The 18,853-nt window shown below is 42.0% G+C and overlaps 1 protein-coding gene across 2 annotated transcripts in view; it reads left to right on the top strand.

Annotated features, from left to right (window-relative positions):
• Positions 1-18,853, top strand: part of Rptor (regulatory associated protein of MTOR, complex 1) — a 392,354-nt gene that overhangs the window by 101,996 nt on the left and 271,505 nt on the right. For both annotated transcript variants that reach the window (XM_005407318.2, XM_005407317.2), the window contains exon 3: positions 3,573-3,655. In XM_005407318.2, the coding sequence (XP_005407375.1) occupies positions 3,573-3,655 (83 nt within the window). The remainder of the gene's footprint in view (positions 1-3,572; positions 3,656-18,853) is intronic.

Genomic DNA, 18,853 nt, shown 5'->3' with positions numbered 1-18,853 from the left:
TTTACATGTATTACAGATCTGTTAATTTTTTCAATTTTGAAATAACATTTTTTTTTTTTTTTTTTTTTTTTTCGGCAGTGCTAGGGATTGAACCCAGGGCATTGTGTCTACAAGGCAAACACTCTACCACTGAGCTACATTCCTAGCCCTTTTTATTTTTATTTCTTATTTTTTGAGACAGGGTTTCATTCTGTTGCCCAGGCTAACTTTGAATGTGGATCCTCTTGCATCAGCCTCCCAAGTAGCTGGGAGGATTTTTACATGAGTACACCTTTTTAAAAAAAATACATCCCTCTTACTCCCATTGGGTTTCTTAGTCTCTAAACCTGTATGTAGAACTCTCCCCTCTTTTGCATTTCTTACTTCTTTCCCCTTCTCACATTTTCCTCCCCTCCCTTCCCTTTTCCTTATTTCTTGGATCCTTTATTATTTTCTTTTGTTTCCCAAGAAAAGAAGCACAAGATACAGATTTTGTGCATGTTTGTGTCAAGAAAGCCTTCTATTTTATTTCCTCAAAGTTTAATATTAGACTGAAATTATTTTCATGGGAGCTTTTGAAGGTATTTCTCTATTTTGTCTGGCTTTCATTGTTGTTAGGAAGCCCAGAGCTTTCCTAATTCCAGGTCCTTTGTATGTGATCTGGGTTTTCTCTGTCTTTAAATTTTAGCAATAAGATTATGATGTGTCTATATGGAGATTTCTTTGGGCTTACCTTGTTTGTGGTTCACTGAGCTTCTTGCATTTGTTTTTGTCTTTTGACAAATTTGGGGCATTTTCAGCATTATATCCATCACTCTGGGAATCTGATGACAAGATGACAGAACGTCAGTCCTTTTATCATTGCCCATAGGTCTCTTTTCCTGGGAGCCATTAACTTTCTACAAGGTGGGACCTTACATTCTTCTATGAAGGTGAGGTTTCTGGTAGGTGGCCAAGAGAATGGGGAAGACTGGCTGATGAGTGTGTGGAAAGTAGTACACGGAGGGGATACTTTGAATGAGTTGAGGAAGAATTCTGTTAGATACATGGAAAATAAGGAGACTAAGAAACAATACAGGGAAGCCCCAGTGTAGTAAACACTACCCAAAAGGTATAGTTTCGATACACTCATGGGCTCAGCTTTGAATGTTTCCATGGATATATCTTAAAACACAAAATATTAATTTAATACAAATATGATGTAGCTGTGTTGGGAGAATAGGGCAAGAGGGAGTGGGACAGAATGGAAGAGAGAAAAATGCTATCACCATGGAAGGAGGGTCATTGATAATATCTGATACGGAAAAGCAGGAAATAGCAATGTAAGCATAGATGTTTAGGGAGAGTGAGGAAAATGGTCAGAGGTGCCAGCCTATTGAGTTGGAAGGAGTTGCTTTTTTTTTTTTTTTAAGGAGTTGCTTTTGAAGCTGGGACAGCTGCTTTTTGGTTCAAAGTCTTGTCATGTTCTCTGACTTCCTAAGCTAAGCATGTATATATAATTGAGCCTGGAAGCCCATTGAAAGGCTCCACTTGTGAGGAGAGGTTGAACATATGACAGGGTTGGGTGGTTAATACTTAGCACAGCCCCTCTGGAATCTACTTCACTGGTGAAGAAAAGATTTCCTTGGGGGAGGGATTCCTCCCCATCCAGCAGTCTAATTTCTTCCATGCTTTCTATTTCTATCAAAAGTAATGCTTGCAGCCATTCTCACATTGTTGTACGTGGGGCCCAGGGAGTTCCTGAGGTTGAACTGTTTTTATAATACCATCAAGATGTTATTTGCTCTTTCCCCCACTTTGACACCTTCGTTGGTGGAAAAGCAATGTACGCAAAAAAACTTGTACTGGACCTTGGGAAGGATTAAGAGAGTGACTCTGAACTCTGTGCTGCTGGTCATTTGCAATTAAAAATAAAAGAATATGATTTGTAAGAGTTGCCCTTGATAGAATAGAAGAGTGTATTAATTTCCTTAAATTTCAGCCACTGAATGCACATTTTAAAAAGTTTTTTGTGTGATGAATGGGATGTTCATCTGCTATTGCTTCATGGTGGAGCTGCTGGCTGGAGGCGGTGGTGAGCAGCCCCTCTGCAGCAGGTACACCTGTTGCGGGGAGCAGTGCTTCTGCAGTAGGTGTGGCTGTTGGATAGTAGGGGTGGGAGACAGTGCTTCAGCAGGTGCGTCTGGCTGACAGTGGGGCTGGCAGTGGGAGGCAGCATCTCTGCAGCAGGTGCAGTGTGAGCTGGACTCATGCTCCTTTCACCACACACCTTTTCGCATGAAGGAATGACACAGACCTGGGTATTTGGCAGGAAAATAAACAAAGGGAGCCTGTCATGTTGCCAGTGGTAAAATACAAGATTTCAAATAAAAAGTTAGAGTTTGGAAGACTTTTCTGGTGCGATAATAGTGATGTTATTGAGTATTTTTTTTAATACTAAGGAAGGTCAGCATAGCTCAGTGTCCTAACGTTTCTTTATGGACAATGCCCAGCGTTATAAAGTCATCTATGAGTGAGATAGCCATTTAAGGTTCCACAAGACCCATCCCCATTCACTGACAAGGCTTCAGTACTACATTGCAAGTAATCTTAAAGGGGCTGCTGGTTGTCAAATTTTGATGTAGTATCAAAGGAAATGCCTTGACTAGCTATAACTCCATTTAAATTCCCCTTCTTTATTAGTGATAAGTATCTGTGTAAGGGAAGATTTCCCTGACAAGTCATAACTGAAATCTTACATTGTAACAGATGAATACAGAAACAGATAGGAGGATCTGGATAAACCTAATACTAAAGAGGTTGCAAAAATGTCAACAATGTTACTGTTCTTACTAAACTTGAGGAACTGTATTTTATATTATAAATATTCATATTAAAATACAGTGGATTTATTACTTTTTAATGAATGAATAAAAACATTAAAAGTTTTTCTTATCTTAATTTCTAATATAGCAAATAACAGTAGATACCATTGCATAAATAAAAACTTGTGGGGTTCCTCAGTCATTTTAAAGTGGAAAGGGGGCCTAAGACCAGTCATATTTGAGAACCTTTGGCTTTGAGTTATTGGCACTAGAAGCCACAACAGAAGCTGCAAACCAAGGACATATATGTATGTTTGTAAAACTGATTTTTTTTTTTAAAGTGGGAGAATTTTAGAGTATAAATGTGTCATTCCACGGTCCCTTCCTTTCTTTTCCCTGCCTTTGCATTCAGGAGAGCTAAAGTTTGAATGAGGATCCAGTGCAACTCCTGTAGGGGTCCCTGTGCCAGTGTCTCTGTCCTGATAGAAGCACAACTCAGCCTTCCCCACAGAGCCTGAACATGGCACCAGAGTAGAAATAATGGTTTGGGAAAATGGCAGGTGCTCAAATTCAAGCAAATACAGTCAGAAGGAAAACAATCCTGGTGGCAGTGATTTTGATAAAATAGTTTTGTGGCCATTAGCAGGTCCATAAGTGGATAAATGCAGCTAAACCTGAAGTCACATTGGTGACTTTGAAGTGAGTATTGAGGAAGCTCCTGGAAAAAGAGCTTTGGCAATGAAGGACGTGCATGTGTAAAGAACTTTTTCCTTTTCACTTCTTCTGCAGATCCTCTGTCAATGGGTCCTCAGAAAGCCCTGGAAACCATTGGTGCAAATTTACAGAAGCAGTATGAGAACTGGCAGCCAAGGGTAAGCCTGGTTTATTTTGTGTTCCCTTTCTTGCAGGGAAGCTTCAATTCCTTGGACTCTTTGAGTTCAAGCGAGAATTGTCTGTAGATCCTCACCTCATATTTCCAAGGATTACGTGCTGCTTGCACACCTGCACGTCATCCCTAGCCTGTTACTATGTACATGTATTGTTTGTAATGACAGCTCATGCATTACTGTGAGCCATAAATTAGACAGTGTCATGAATTTTCCTCACAGAATCTTTTGAAAAGAAATCTTGCATGTTATTCTTAAATTGTGGGTTTTATTTTGCACCGGAAATGTATTTTCAGTAACTGTTCCATAACCCCAACTAGGTAGAGCTGTATCCTTCCTATCTTCTGTTTTCAGACAGGAGAGAAAAAAAGAACCCAGTGTTCAAAGGATGACACCTATTATGCACTTAGACTTTGATTCAGGGGTAGATTTCTTTTTAGGGAGTCAGTAACCAATTAGTGTTTTTTTGTTGCTTATATCTTATTGCCTGCTTGCTTTATTCCCTCCCTCCCTCCCTCCTTCATTCCTTCCATCCTCTCTCTTTTTTTCTTTCCTTCCTTCCTCTCCTCTCTTTCTTCCCTTCTTCCCTCCCTCCCTCCCTTCTTTCCTTTCTTTCTCCCTCCCTCTCTTTCATAAAAGTAGCATAGAATATAACTCTGTCATACTGCCTTCAAAATCTAGGTATTTGTAAACTACCCAAAGACCTATTTCCTTTATTCCTTTCTATAAAGCAGCTTGAGGACCTATTAAATTTAATAGAAAATTAGACATTTGGCATGTTTATGTAGGTGCCCATATTGTGTCCAGCTTTGTGTGATGGTCTGATTCTGAAATTATCTATAAGGAGTGTTAGAAGAAGGCACGTTAGGAGGTGGCCTTACCTGTGTACCTCCTGTAGGTTTCACTCTCTTTTTGGCAATAAGCCTGGTGGAAACAAATGATTTATGGAACCTGCTTAATACTTGCCTACTTGGGAGTTTGATTTGTGGATCATTTATCCAAATGATATGAAATTTAGATATTTCTTGTATATTATTTACATTCTTCAAGTAAGAGGATAGCCAGAAATGAATTTGTTCCTGCCTTTAACAATGCCCTTAAGTAATTTCTGTGGAGCTCGTAGTAGTGAGAATACATCTCTCTGTCTTTGTGGTTTGCATTTATAACTTGTCAAGTCAATAATAGCAGACCTTTGTTCTTTAGAATGCAGCTTCTCAGTGATCATTTCGATAAATCCCTAAAGGGTTTGCCTTTTCCTCCCTGGAGTCTGTTACCTCCTGATGGTTTATGTAAAAATTCAGTACCTTTTTCTTGAGAGTGCAATGCATTTGGGGATTGGATGAGGACTGGAGTGATATTTTGATGGTGTTTTCCTTTAAAGATAGTTGAGATGTATAGTGTTTCACAGAGAAATAACTTCTATGAGGGCTTTGAAGATATCCAGGATCTTAGCTAGCAAGACGGCACTTAAGGGAGAGTTGGGCAGAGTGGCAATATTGGGAGATGCGATGTTGCTACCAGCACCGTCCTGATTTAAAGGAATGCCTTTCTGATTCAGCTGCTTCTAGCTTCTCTTTTTGCTTTTTGGTGGGTATTTTAAGATGGTGTGTAACTTCAGGTCTTCTGATTCTATATGTAGAATGTTAGCAGATACCTTCAGATCTTGGGGTTCTTTACAGAATGAGCCTATGCTATTTTAATTCCTTTATTCCCTTTAAAGAAGTATGCCATAAGAAAATAGTCTTTCAGAATACATACGTTTAATATTTCAAGACATTACAGATTTATTCTACTTAATATGATGTATAATTTTTTTGAGTGCTAAGGGATTATTTACTTTAGTAAATATTATTTGCTTTAGTACTAGTTTTTCTTGACAGGTGCCAGCCAGTTCACACAAGTTGCCAATAAAAGGAATCTTCTGAAGACCTATTATACATTTTAATCTAAATTTCTAGCAGCAAATATCTTGCATGGTATTTGGAAAGGGCATTATGGTGTAGGGCAGGCAACATTTGCATATAGGTAAATGATCCTAGACGTAAAGACAGCAGTGTGGAGTCATGTATAGGATGAGATCATTTCCTGGCCATCCTGGAATAGTGAGAACAGATCTAGAGTATGCAGCCCTAAGGTAATTATCTGTAGCCTAGCAAAACTGGCTATATTCCTTGAGATTCAAGAACAAATCTGCAAAATAATTTTCAATAAAAGAGAATTTGAAGGGCTAGGGCCATATGGAGAGTGTTTGAAGATTATAGGACGCTTAAGAAGAGGTACCAGTGTACAAGTACAGGTTGAATTCCATCTGAGTTCATAAAGTAGAATCTAGAATTAAGTATCAGCTGCCACCTAGTAAGAATCTGTTCATGCAGAGTGGGGTATTCTCCTGCATTCGGGAAACCAAGCCACAACAGTGAATATTTCATTATTTTCTTTTTGAATGCCAAGACTATTGGATTCATTTTCTACATATGCTAAAAACATTCCTAAATTTCCTGCTACAGTCCATTACAAGGACTTCCATATACCTAAGTAACGGATGTGGCAGGATATCTCTGACAGGTTCACGGATGTCAAATGCAGGGTTGTACCATAAGCACTTGGTAATAATGGCACATGCCCCTTTGCGTGTAGTACTTGCTGAGGATTGCAGGAGAGAGTGAGGGGCCTGACAATACTTCTCAGTGTGTGGCTGAGTTTGCACAAAACATGAAGTGATTACTAAGCTGAGATGTGTGGAACAAAGTGCCTGATCTCCAACTGTAAATCAGGGTGCTTTGAAACATTGCAGAGTTAAACATGCATCATTTTATTGCACTCTACAGGGCTTTCCAGTTTCTGCAGTAATAAAGAGAGGTCGATGTGCCATCTGCAACAAAACAATGGAGTTGTTATTAAATTTCCTAGCCCTTTGATATAAAGACCCATAGATCTGGTTTTCTCTTCTCTGTACCTTTTATTGCAAGACTCACAAAGGTCAGACAATTTGCAATAAGGTCATTTCCATGAATGTTTGGTGAAATCAGTGCCTGCGTTTATGTTGCCTTGGGTGGGGACAGACGGGAGGTGCTTGTTAACCTTAGCAGCAGCTCCCGTCTAGGAGGTGTGGAAGATTGACCATCAATAACTTACCCATGCCATGGGTATACCTTGTGGACTGATGGTTTCCTTACTGGCACTAAATTTCTCAGGCTTTTTCCTCCTGACTTTTCTAGCTATGACTGTTCAAGATTGGATATTTTGGTAAAGGTGATCCTGGTTCAGGAAAGGATTTAGAGAAGCTATAATGACTGTATTTATTTCTGAAGGCTGCCAGACTCTTTCTGGCCTGTATTTCCTTGCCCAGATGATTGAGCCCTTTTGTAAATAATGTATTAGTTTGCTACTGGTGGAATATTTCTTCAGGCTAAATTTAAGACTTTGCCTTATTACCTTTAGGTACATAAATTTGTGTTCTGCAGGAGATTGAAAGCAAGATGCCGACTATTGTTTTGGCTGGAAATTCTGAGGTGAAACATCCTTTTTTAAAAAAAAAAAAAAAAAAAAAAAACTCCTTTTGTCATGAGCCTCAAGCAAAAGTTTTATTGGGAGCTGGTAGTAGGATCTTACAAAGCTGGGAGTATACAGTGAAAAATTTATGCTTTTAGGATTGTGTCTAACAAATTGGGGGCTGGCAATTTAGTGTAAGATGTTATGTTAGGAGTTGGAGCTGAGAGTAAGAGCCAGTAGGGTGAGTCCCCCTCCCCACTAAGGGATCTTCTTTCCCCAAAATCCAGAGCAGAAAGGTCCACACTCTGCTCAGATGAGTTGCAGTTCTTTTGGTGGCTTACAAGAATAGTTACAAGTTACTAAGGAGGGTAAAGAGATTGGTGGAACTTCCACAGTTGGCAGGTATCTGAGGTGGCTGCTGGTCAAGTCCATTTGTCCAGTATATGTGTCCAGCAAAGGGGCTAGACATGTATTTTGTGAATATACTTAGTTGTGAATGTACTTTGCTGTAGGAGCCTGTTCTCATCTTGATCAGCTATGTGTGGCAAAGGCAGCAGATCCTGTGTATGGGGCGGAAACTGTAGATCCTCCCAGGAGCTGAATGGCCAATAAGAGCCCACTTTGAGATGCCTGACAGTTCTTAGGTATCAAACACAGTGATGTCTTCTGGGTTGCGTTGAGCAGTCTTTCAATTTTAGCTTCCCTTCAGTTCATCATTCATTTTGAGTCTGTCACAGTTGGTTTGTGGTAGAGGAATGAAAATTAGTTTTACCTTTTAAATAATTGTTTTTTTAAATAGAATTTCATGCCAAGTAATGTGTCTTCAGGGAGAAAGCTTCTCTACAACAAAGCAAGTTTCCACAACCTGTTACATTAGCTGAGTAGAAATCATTGTTTCATTTAAACAAAATCACCCTTCCCTTGGTGTTGACACTAGAATTGTTTGCATGTCTCTTTAGCTGCTTGGAATGAGTCAAAGCTGTTGAGAAAGGGGTTGGGAAGGCCAGGGGTGGACACTTCAATTGTTTTCAGTGTTTACAGGTACAGGTGGTATTTGCAGAACCTAATGTTTATATGTAATTCAGTGTTTTATGGGGATTATGGGTAGTACAGCTAGAGTTCAGGCTGCCTCGCTTCTTCCCTGAAGTGAGCTGATTGCTATACCTGCCCACCCTGCAGGGAAATGAAATAGCATGACAGATTGTTAAGGGAATCCATCAGAGCCAACACTGGGGAAGGAGCGCTCTACTCAAGATTGATTGGGCTCTTGGGTCCTGCTAGCCCTTTTTCCTAGTGCTGATTGTCCTTCCTGTGATCCAGAGGTCCTAGGTGCCCCAAAGCAGGGGCAGGAGGAGGGGCAAAGTGATAGATATCAGTACTTTTAGCTCCCCTGTCTGACCTACCCCCAGTGTTCTGGATAGAATCTTACAGTAATGCAGTAAGGAGCCATAAATGGGGTCTGCCTTTGCCTAGAATTTTCCAAGTCAGATGTGGATAGTCTCTGAGGAAGCTAAGATGTAAAGCGCTGGGAGATGCCCTAGAGATCTTTGTGGAATAGATAATGTGGACTCTTAACTACTGCTTGGGGCAGTCACATTTAGGCATTAGTCCCAAACCCACAGCACAGTTCATCTGATGAACACAGCCCTATAATTCTGTTGGTGTAATTCCCTGGCATGCCACCCCAATGCCATTATTATTCTGACCTGGACTGGCTGGCTTCCCCTGCCTGCCAGCTTTCCCTCCACTTACCTTCACCAACCTTGTTTTCCATCTGTGGGTCCTAAGGTTGAGCCTCATCCACCTGTTTGTGTTTTTGTGATAAATTACAAATGAGGACTCCTAGCCAAAGGTAGAATTGTAGATGGGTGGCTCACAGTTGACATTACTCAGGGAAGTGTGTGAAGTGCTTTGCATTCTACACTCATTAAAGTTGCATCATGGTGTATACAATGTCTTCTCCTCCTCTTGGGGTTCACTCTCGTGCTTTGACTATTTCCCTTTTCTGCTTCCTGCCCAGATGTTAAGACTTGTATCTGTGGCAAATATTTTGTTTATATTTTAGCCTTGGCCTTAATCATGTTCTGTTCTTCTTATCCCACTTCATCTGACAGCTTTTTCCATGTACTGTATTCGGGAGAATTCTGACTTATGCACTTCAGTGGAAGAACTTGTTAGTCAGCCCAGCCCACACACTTCCTGTCTTGCCCTGGTCCCCAAAGGCTGTGATGATGCAAATGGCCTCCTGGCAGTGAGTGGGGCTCAGACTGAAGACTGGTTTATACCGGACCATACATGAATTCCACTGGCCATTATATTTCGTAAGAGCACCTGGGTATCCTCGTCTCTCCACCACCACTCAGAGCAACTTAGTGACATAAGGCATGTACACTTTTAAAAACATACCAGATAACATTAAAAAAGGAAGAAGAAAGGAAGGAATTATTTTGCATCTGTCTGGAGAATGGATAGTGTGCTGTGTAGCTAGGTCACTTTGAGATTTTAGTCCTTTAGAATTGGTCTGGGAAGGGGCACCCATTTGCCATCCCTGTCTAGGATATTGCTCTCTGGAGCACCCAGAAGGGCTCTCAAGGGTCCTGTTAGAATCTCAACCTGTGCAAGTTTGAGTGATACACCAACAGAAGGCATGTCATCCTGTCTGTTACTGCTCAGAAGTAGGGAACCAGTCTTTAGCATCTCTCCCTCTCACCCCCATAGTCATTTTAGACTAGGGACTCTGAGGAAAACTTTTATCTTATGCTTTGTAGGCATGTAGGTCTGGCTCTTATATGGAGTGCCCTAGAATGGGGTTTCTTTTCTGCCAGTGCACTACTGGGGGTGGTAATAGTCCAGTAATTATGGGAAGAACATGTACATGTTGATTTTGAGCTTTGCTACTTCGTAGAAATGTTACTATTTGACCTTTTAAGATTTATAAATGTATGCCAACTGTGGTGGCAAATGTCTATAATTCCTACACTTTGGGACTCTGAGGCAGAAGGATTGCAAGTTCCAGCCTAGCCTGAACAACTTAGTGAGACTGTGTCTCAAAATAAAGCATGAAAAAAGGACTGGGGATATAATTCAGTACCAGTTTAATCCCTAGCAAACCACTGCCCCCATAAAGGTTTATAAATGTGAAAGGAAGGTTAACAGGGAAATTCAGTCCACTAACGTTGTCCTGAAGGTATTCGTATAAGGAGGCACACAGTGGCTGCAGGAGATCTTTACCTGTCTTCTGTCTTTCCCTAGATGCTGAGATGATGAAGGTTGCATTGAGGGGCATCCAGTGCCACACCAAGACATTCTGCCTGTGGGCTGTTTGCATTCTCATGCTTCTCTGACCTCTTCTGTCTCCAAAGTCTCTTGCCTGGGTAGCTCCTTCCTCACTCTCCTCTGTTAATTGACCTACTTGAAACATAGTATTTTTGAGACAAATAAGGGCTTAATTCTGTCCTTAACAAGCCTCTCAAGGATATTATCTCTTTTTTCATGTTCCTTTTAACAAGGAGTTGTCTCTCTGTGTGTGACAAATTGCAAATGAGGACCCCACACTTTCTGAGAACTAAAACTATAGCCCAGCTGCTTGGTGTCCACATTATCTCATGTGGTGGGTGAATTTCCAGTGTGACTTGGGGTTAATGGTAAATTGGCCCTGAAGGACAAGTGGTGTCAGGGCAAGGGCTGAAGGTGCTGTCACAAAACAGAACATAGCAATGTTAGAGAATAGAAGACTAAATTTGGGGGTGCCAATGGGAACCCCTTTATATGGTCACCATGTGCCATAGAAAGGAATTGTAAAATTATACTCTAGTCAAATGAGAAAGTGCTGATGGAGTGATGGTGGTAGGGAAGTACTCTAGGGCAAATTGGAGGGGATGACCACTTAAAAGTTAAAAGTTTCTGTGGTACCTAGTTACATTTTACAGCGGACGTATGTGCCAACAGTGGTATTGCCACATTTGGGTTGTTACCAAGGCTTCTGGATAATTTCATCTGAAATATTAAGGGTTAGTGTATTGGTAACACATAATGAAAACTTTAAAAAATTGAAATAAAATTAGTATCACATAAAATCTATCATTTTAAGTTAGTTCCATGACCTTTTAGCAGATTTTCCCAGAATTTCCTTTTCTGTCCCATGGCCAACCCTTACCCCACTTCCCATTTTCTTTTTGCTGCCCCAAGCACCACTTTAGTTTAATCTTCCTGGAGTATCATTGTGGTTCTTTTCTTTACCTGCTGAAAACAAATAAAATAAGATCAAGTTCAAGCTCCAGCCCAGCCATTGCTCTAGTCTCAGTGTCCTAAGCCCTGTGGCCACCCTGAGGGTGTGTTTTCCTCCTCCTTATTCCTCCATTTCCTCCTCTTCTGCCTCCCCCTCATTCTTTGCGTCCTCCTGCTCATCTTCTGCAGTCTTGTATTCTTGGTTTATCTATCACTTACTGCTTACCCACCTTCATGTGTGTTAGCCCAGGGCCCACCCAGCAGGAGGAGTGGAGATGGGGTATAATCAGGCTTGGCAGTGGCCCACTTGGTCTGATGCTATGATTTGGGGGAGATGTGAAGTGATCTGTCCTCACAGTCAGTATTGATCATTAATGGATTACGATGTGGGAGTAATTCTGAGTGTGACAGATGTGACTGAGGTCACCCACAGCCCCTGTGTTGGAGTGAGAGCTGGAGGTCAGTAAACTTCCTTACGTCCTTAGTGGAACCAATGGGGCCTCAGTTTGCCTCTTGCTCTGGCAAACCCCATTCATAGCTGTTGCTTTATGGTTATGCACAGCTTTTGAATGAGATGTTACTGAGTTGTAGATTGGTTTGAGAACTGCACTGTTGCTGCCATGTTAGGGCACACATCTTCGTGTATTTTGTCCTCAGGAAGGCCTAAGTATTTCTCTGGGGGTCCTATGTATTTCTGTTCAAGTTCCTTGGTAGAGGCCCTGCGGCTGGTTGGAGAGGCATCTTTCTCCCTGCCATCATATTTTCCAGTGGCATTTAGAATGGTGCATGAGCTGCTGTTTTTGTCACACATTGGTTGGTATGTTGGCCTAGAGTTCTCTAGTTCCTCCAACTTCTTGTATTCTGTGATTCTAGGGTGTTGGCTGTGATTGGTGGCATTGTCAAGTGTCTCACCTTCCTTGACCTGTGCTCTGTGCCATAATAGCCCTGCACCCCAGGGCTTTAGTAACCCACAGGAATGGAGTGTACAGAAAGTCTGTTCTGCTCTCAGCTTTATATATTCCATATCTCTTTAAGTCTCTTAAGTTTAGAGCGTCCCTTTTTATATGCCATTCTATATACTTTTCCAAGCAATTTTTAGATGTCATTTACATGTAGTAAAATGCACGTACCTTAAGTATTTAGTTTGAAGAGTTTTGACAGGTTACCGTCAAACTTCTATTTAATCACCACAAAACAAAGTGGAGAAACGTGATGCCCAGGAAGTTCCTGCATACCCTCTTTTATCACTGTGGACTGGCTTTGCCTACTTCTTACCCTTATGCAAATAATCATTTAAGCTCTATTCTTTCATGATTTGACTTCTCTTGACATCATAGTTTTGAGCTCTCGCCACATCTTTGCGCATATCAGGAGTTCCTTTCTCATTTCTTCTGAGTGCTGTCTTATTCTGCAGGTTAACACACTCTGTTTATCCATTCTCCTGCAGATACACATTGGGGTTATTTCCAATTTTTGGCTGTTAGGAGTAACACTGCCAGCATCATTCATGTAAAAAACTGTGTGGACATGTGTTTTCATTTCTTTTTATTAAATACCTGGGCATGGGTACTCAGGTTATGAGTCACTGTGTGTTTGTAGTTATATTTTATAAGTAGCTCTTAATTGACAAAAATGACAGAAACCATGTGTTTTGCTTTGTAAAGCCAAGAGCCATTGAAGACCCATTTTTACATTGTTCCTTACCCTCTGGAGATATAAAAATGTAGACATCAGGGGCTGGGGATTTAGCTCAGCGGCACAGCACCTGCCTGGCAAGTGCAAGGTCGTGGGTTCGATTCCCGGTACCGGAAGAAAAACAAACAAAAAATAAAATAAAATAAAATTTAGGATACAGATACTTTGTGATCTAGAATTATACTTCTAGAAACTTATAACACAGATACAACCAACCAGTCACACAAATATTCAATGAATAAGGATATTCATTGCAATAGAAAAATGGAAAAAATAATAAAATGGAAAAAAACTCTGGAAATATATTGGGCTGGGGATTTAGCTCAGCGGCACAGTGCCTGCCTGGCAAGTGCAAGGTCATGAGTTTGATTCTCAGTACCGGGAAAAAAAACAAAAACAAAAAACATAGACATCAGTAACACTTAGTTGTCTTTGGGTAAGTTCATAGATGAGGTATTGACATTATTTTCACCTCAAATCACACACATTCTTTAATGGAGCAGGTGGGGAACGGAGTCTGTGAACATCTCTGTATGTAGTGTAGGAGTGTGTATGCAACTGTGTATAAGTTCAGGAAGTAATCATATCAATTTCTTTTACTCATTAAGGAATAGAAATGACTTGTGCCTTTGAAGCCCCTTCAGGCCTTGCTGGTCACAGCCACCTCTGTCCCTGAGGTGACCTGTGGCTGGGCCTTCCCTGGCTTTTTGTTGCAGGGGGATGACTGTGATCACCTACTCTGTTTTGATACTTGAGTGCTCACCCCTTTTGGAGGTTCATTGGCTGCTTTGGGTTCCTCAGGTTCTCTGGCTTCCCTACTTCTATGTGAGATTCCCTGATGGCAGCAGAGTAGAGTGGGCCCTGTGTTGGTTGGTTGCTATTCGAGACACCCAAAGAATGGGACTCCCACATGTCTGGTGGTGCACAATAATGAGCTCCTTTGAGCAAGGCCTGGGTACTATGGCATCTGAAAAGGATGACACTCCCCATCCTTCCTAGTCACCAATATGAGGAACCCCAGTGTACCCTAAATGCCAGTAAGAACACCTAAGCTTTGTTTTCTTGTTTAAGTAACAGAAATAAAAAACCTGAGGAAAAAAGTTATCTTTTGGTGCTGGAGGTAGAATCCAGGGCCTCACACATGCTAGGCAAGTGCTCTACCACTTAGCCACATCACCTATCCTTTTTGTTTTTATTTTGAGACACGGTCTTGCTAAGTTGGCCAGGCGGGGCTCAAACTTGAGGTCTTTCTACCTCAGTCTCCTGAGCAGCTTGGAGTATAGTTACGCACCATTGCACCCTGTATTGGCTTCCTGCTCAAGTGCTGGGGGCACCACCTGAGAGCCAGCACACTGCTACCACTCCATCCCACCTGCTCCTCCAGGCTCTTCTGCCCTTCCCTCCCCATACCCTGCTGTCTTCCCTCCAAGTCCCCCAAGAAGCCCTTAGTATGTACTCAGAATTCTTGATCTCAGAGGGCTTCTTAGTGAAGAAAGGAGAGAAAGAAAGATTCTCGCAAAGAATTGTGGCTGTTGGAAGCCAGCTCAATTAGAAAATGAGGTGTGGGGCTGGGGATATAGCTCAGCAGTACAGCACCAACCTGGCAAGTGCAAGGTCCTGAGTTTGATTCTTGGTACAAAAAAAAAGAAAATGAGGTGATTATAATACTGTGGGTTGTTAACTGCTGAGTGCCTGAGATGAATTTATAGCTTTCATTTCTTCAGGAAAACCTAGAAATTTTCTTCCAAGGTAAAATATGCTTTATAAATTTTGAGTCCAGAATACTGACATCCTTTTAACTGGCACTACTCCTTAAGGAACAATTTTTTTTTCCCCTGAGCTGTGGAGACCTACATTTTTCCCTCCTCCTCCCTTTCCTCCTTCTTCTGTATTTCCCTATATCTCTCTTTTTTTCTGTATCAATAATGATGTCTGAAAAGAAGTTGTTGAAATAGATGATGTTGTCTACTTTTTGCTGTTATTGACCCAGGGCCCAGTGCCTCCCTGTTCTTTGTCTCTGATTTGGATTTGGGCTTGTTCTACTGGGCTGCTTGTCATCGTAATTAAGTGGCCTGCTGACTGCTATACATCAAAGGCCAGGAAGTTTCCTGGGGAGCCACAGCAAGGCAAATGATCGAGCTGCCTAATTATTAGGGTACATCTTAACCATCTTGTTTAAAATGATATAAAATATTAAAAGGTCTGGGAAAATCTTTGTAGGAAATATGGGTGAAGTATTGCTTATCTGTTAACCCTTCAAACCCTTTGTTACTTTTCTGGCTTTGCCCCTGTACAGTCTGTCCCATGCCTGGAGCCTCTGTGGAGAACAGGGAGGACATGCTTCTTACTTTCAGTGGCTCTTCCGAGAAGAGCTCTTTCTATGTCTTTCAGTGTGAAATATTGAAAATCTTGCCATTTGGTATTACCTAAACAATTACCTTTCTCCAAAGTTGGTTGTAAAAATGAATTATATTTATTATTTTCTTTTTCTCCCTGCTAAGTTTGAGAGGACTGTTCCCTCCCATCTCTCCAGCCTGCTGGAGACATAAAAGATGGAGATTAGAAGAGGTGCTAGGACAAATTATTGGTGTCTTTGTGATAAATTGAAGTCTCAGGGGCATTGCTATGAGCATTAGTTTGTGTGTGTTTAAGTGAAGCTGCTGTAAGTGTGATCTCAACCCCAGGTCAAAGCATAGGCAGAGCAGAAGAAGAAAGTTGTTATCCCCAGGTTCACTGTGCCAAAATATTACAGATTTTTTTTTGGCCAAAAAGGTGGCACTCCTGCTAGTTGCTGTGTATATAAATGTAAGAAATACTTCCTGTTAGTAAAGAACTTGAAGTTTAATTGGGAAAATAGACACTCATTCCTATAGTTATTCATTCAACAAACATGTGTCAAGATTATACTATACTTCTGCCTCTGGGTGAAAAACTAGATGTGGTCTGTGCCGCTGAGGAACAGAGTCTGGTGGGGTGACAGAATAGTCAGAATGAGAGGAGCACAATCCATTAGTGCAGACAACCAGAAGTCACTAGAATACTGAGTGACTACTGCACCCCTGGAGAGGGTTACACAGACCTGACCTACCTGGAACACTAGCAATCTGCATGCTCAGTGGGGCATAGGGGCAGTAGATGCCATTTTCTGAGTGCACCCTCTGTGCTTAGGGCTCTGATTATATGGGCGGGGTTTGCCCAGGACCCTGAGGAGGAAAGTGTTGCCAGCACCAAGGCTAGTGCCAAGAGACCCCTGGATGCCCTCGGAGGTGCAGATTGATCTTCCATTAGGGCTCACTGTTTTCCCTGGTGTGTGGGGGGAAGCAAGGCCACAGCAAGTTGGAAGAGTTACTGGTCTTGAAGGAGCCAGAGAAGTAGCTGTGGGAGGCTTCATGGAGTCCCTGCATCTGAGCTGGGAAGGAAGGAACCAGGCAGATGAAGTGCTGGTGGGCCACACCAGGAAAACACAGGGAGGACCAGAGAGCCATAGGGCCCACTGTGCACCCTCTGCCTCTTTGAATAATGATTGTGTAGATATTAATAAGGACTGAATTGCCCACTTCACTGGCAAGTACATCTCATGCTCATAGCATTTTTGAAGTTTATTTCTCATGACTATTGACTAGTGACTAGTGACTAGTGAACAGAGCTAATGATTAAAATAGAATTGTTTATCTTCCCATTTTAGAATGACGTTCAGATGGCATCCAGAGTCATGGAGCTTCAGTGCCATGTGTGACATTGATGTCCTCAGGGAAAACTGGTTCCCATGGGGCCTTTAATCTGTTGTATCCTTCCTTGCAGGTGTCAGGTGTCCCAGGCTGTACAATAGCTCACTGTCTCCTTGGGCCTAGCACCTGCTAATATCTGAGGGTCTACCCAACTCTACCACTTTTACTGGTGGCCAGCCTGTGCAAAGTGCAGAATTAGATTTTCACATATATAAGCTGCAAGGCCATGGTGTAGTTATCACCTGGGTTCATAGGCTAGACATACTCATTAAAGTCTTTGTTTTTGTTTTTCTTTCCTTCCCAGTCCTGGGAATTGTACCCAAGGCCTTGCACAGGCTAAGGTAAGTGCTCTACCCACTGAACTATATAACCAGCCCTTTATTTTGAGACAGATTCTTGCTTAGATCTTCAGGCTGGCTTCAAACTTGTGAGCCTCTTTCCTGAGTCCCTTGAGTAGTTGGGATTACAGATGTATGCTGCCATTTCTGGCTCAGGAAACTCTTGGCTAGGAGGTGGCAGTAGCACTGTCTCTGCAGCATGTGTTCATTCTCCTGGTCAGGGCTGACCTTGGTCATTCTTCCACCTGCTGCAGGAAGGACTTATGCACAGCAAAATAGGTGATGACCAATATCAAAAAAGACAGCTCCCTTCTGTTTGGACACCTGGCTAGGCTGGTCTCTGCTTTTTGCCTTATGCTTTTGAAAATGAACAGTAGTAAGTTATAGAGGTTACTTGTGTTGTAATGATCTTTTTATATTGTCAGTGTTCGTAAGAGATTTCATAGAGCCTCCTTCCCCTCATTTATTTTGAAAGAGAAAAAATTGAAACTACTGCTCTCCCCCCCTGCCCCTTTTTTTGCTTTATATTTGTCTTTTGTCTAGTTCCCTGGTGGTTGTTACTTCTTACCATTTACTTTCCTAGATCTTTTATTTCATGCTATGGAAGCATAATAGCTGCCTGAGGGTACATGGATAGAGTAGGTCTTGATGTAGCCCCATCTGAGCTCAAGACTTCACTTGGATCACAACCTTGAAGATGTTGTTCCCCTTGATCTCTGTGTTAGTTTTTCCTTGCTCTGATCAAGTATCTGATGAAAGCAACTTTAAGGAGGAAAGGTTTATTTTGGCTCATGGTTTCAGTCCATGATCAGTAGGGTCCATTGCTGTGGACCTGAGGTGAGGCAAAAACATGGTGGGAGGGCTGGTAGAGCAAAGCTTCTTCCCAACTTGAAGTCAGGAAGCAAAGAAAGGGGGAAAGAGCCAGAGAGGAAGGGGCCAGGCATAACATATTCAGTTGTGAACTCATCAGTGTATTAATTGGCTAATGAGGTTGGTGCCTCCATGACCCAGTCATCATTTGAAAACCCTACCTCTGAATCCAAGCGCCGTTCTGGAACATCTTTGATCCAAACCATAATAGTTTTGGAGAAGAATAACTGTCTTTGATGCCAGATCTCATTCTCTGTCTGGTGGTTTATAGGGGTAGAAGAAGGAAGTCTATATTTTTGGCAATGCTGTGTCTTGGGCTGGTATATGTCCAGCTGTGTCCAGGGCTCCCTGCAGCCACACCCTGCTACTCTATTGTGCATATGGGAGGTGTGTCTGTGCGACAGACCTGTAGCATGCAAGCTACTTGTCCTGCTTGCTCACCTAGCAGGGAAAGGCAAAAGGTCAGTGGTGGAAGCTAGAAATTCTGTGCCAGTGGGATGAAAGATGTGTGCCAGCAGGCTGAGGGATCATCACTGGAGCCAGGAAGCGATGTTCAAAGTAAGTACCAGAGCTCTCCAAAAGGATACCACAGCCATCCTCAGTAACAGTGAGGTCCCAAGCTTCTCCAACTATGAGGAAAGTTAAGTTCCCATCAGGAAAGCCAATGTGACAAGCTTCTCCAGGAGACTGAGCAGTGCACCATCTTCCCCTCCAGAGCTAGGAAGCAATGCTCAAAGTGAGGACCAGAGCTCTCCCAGTGAACCATAGCGATTCTCAGCAACAACAAGGTCCTGAGCTCCTCAAACAATGAGAACAGCTCAGTTCATCAGGAA

The sequence above is a fragment of the Chinchilla lanigera genome, unplaced genomic scaffold, assembly GCF_000276665.1.
Source record: "Chinchilla lanigera isolate Chin_1 unplaced genomic scaffold, ChiLan1.0 scaffold00105, whole genome shotgun sequence".
NCBI classification, from domain to species: Eukaryota; Metazoa; Chordata; class Mammalia; order Rodentia; family Chinchillidae; genus Chinchilla; species Chinchilla lanigera.
Note: the sequence above shows the minus strand (reverse complement) of the source record. Positions and strands in the feature narration are given on the sequence as shown.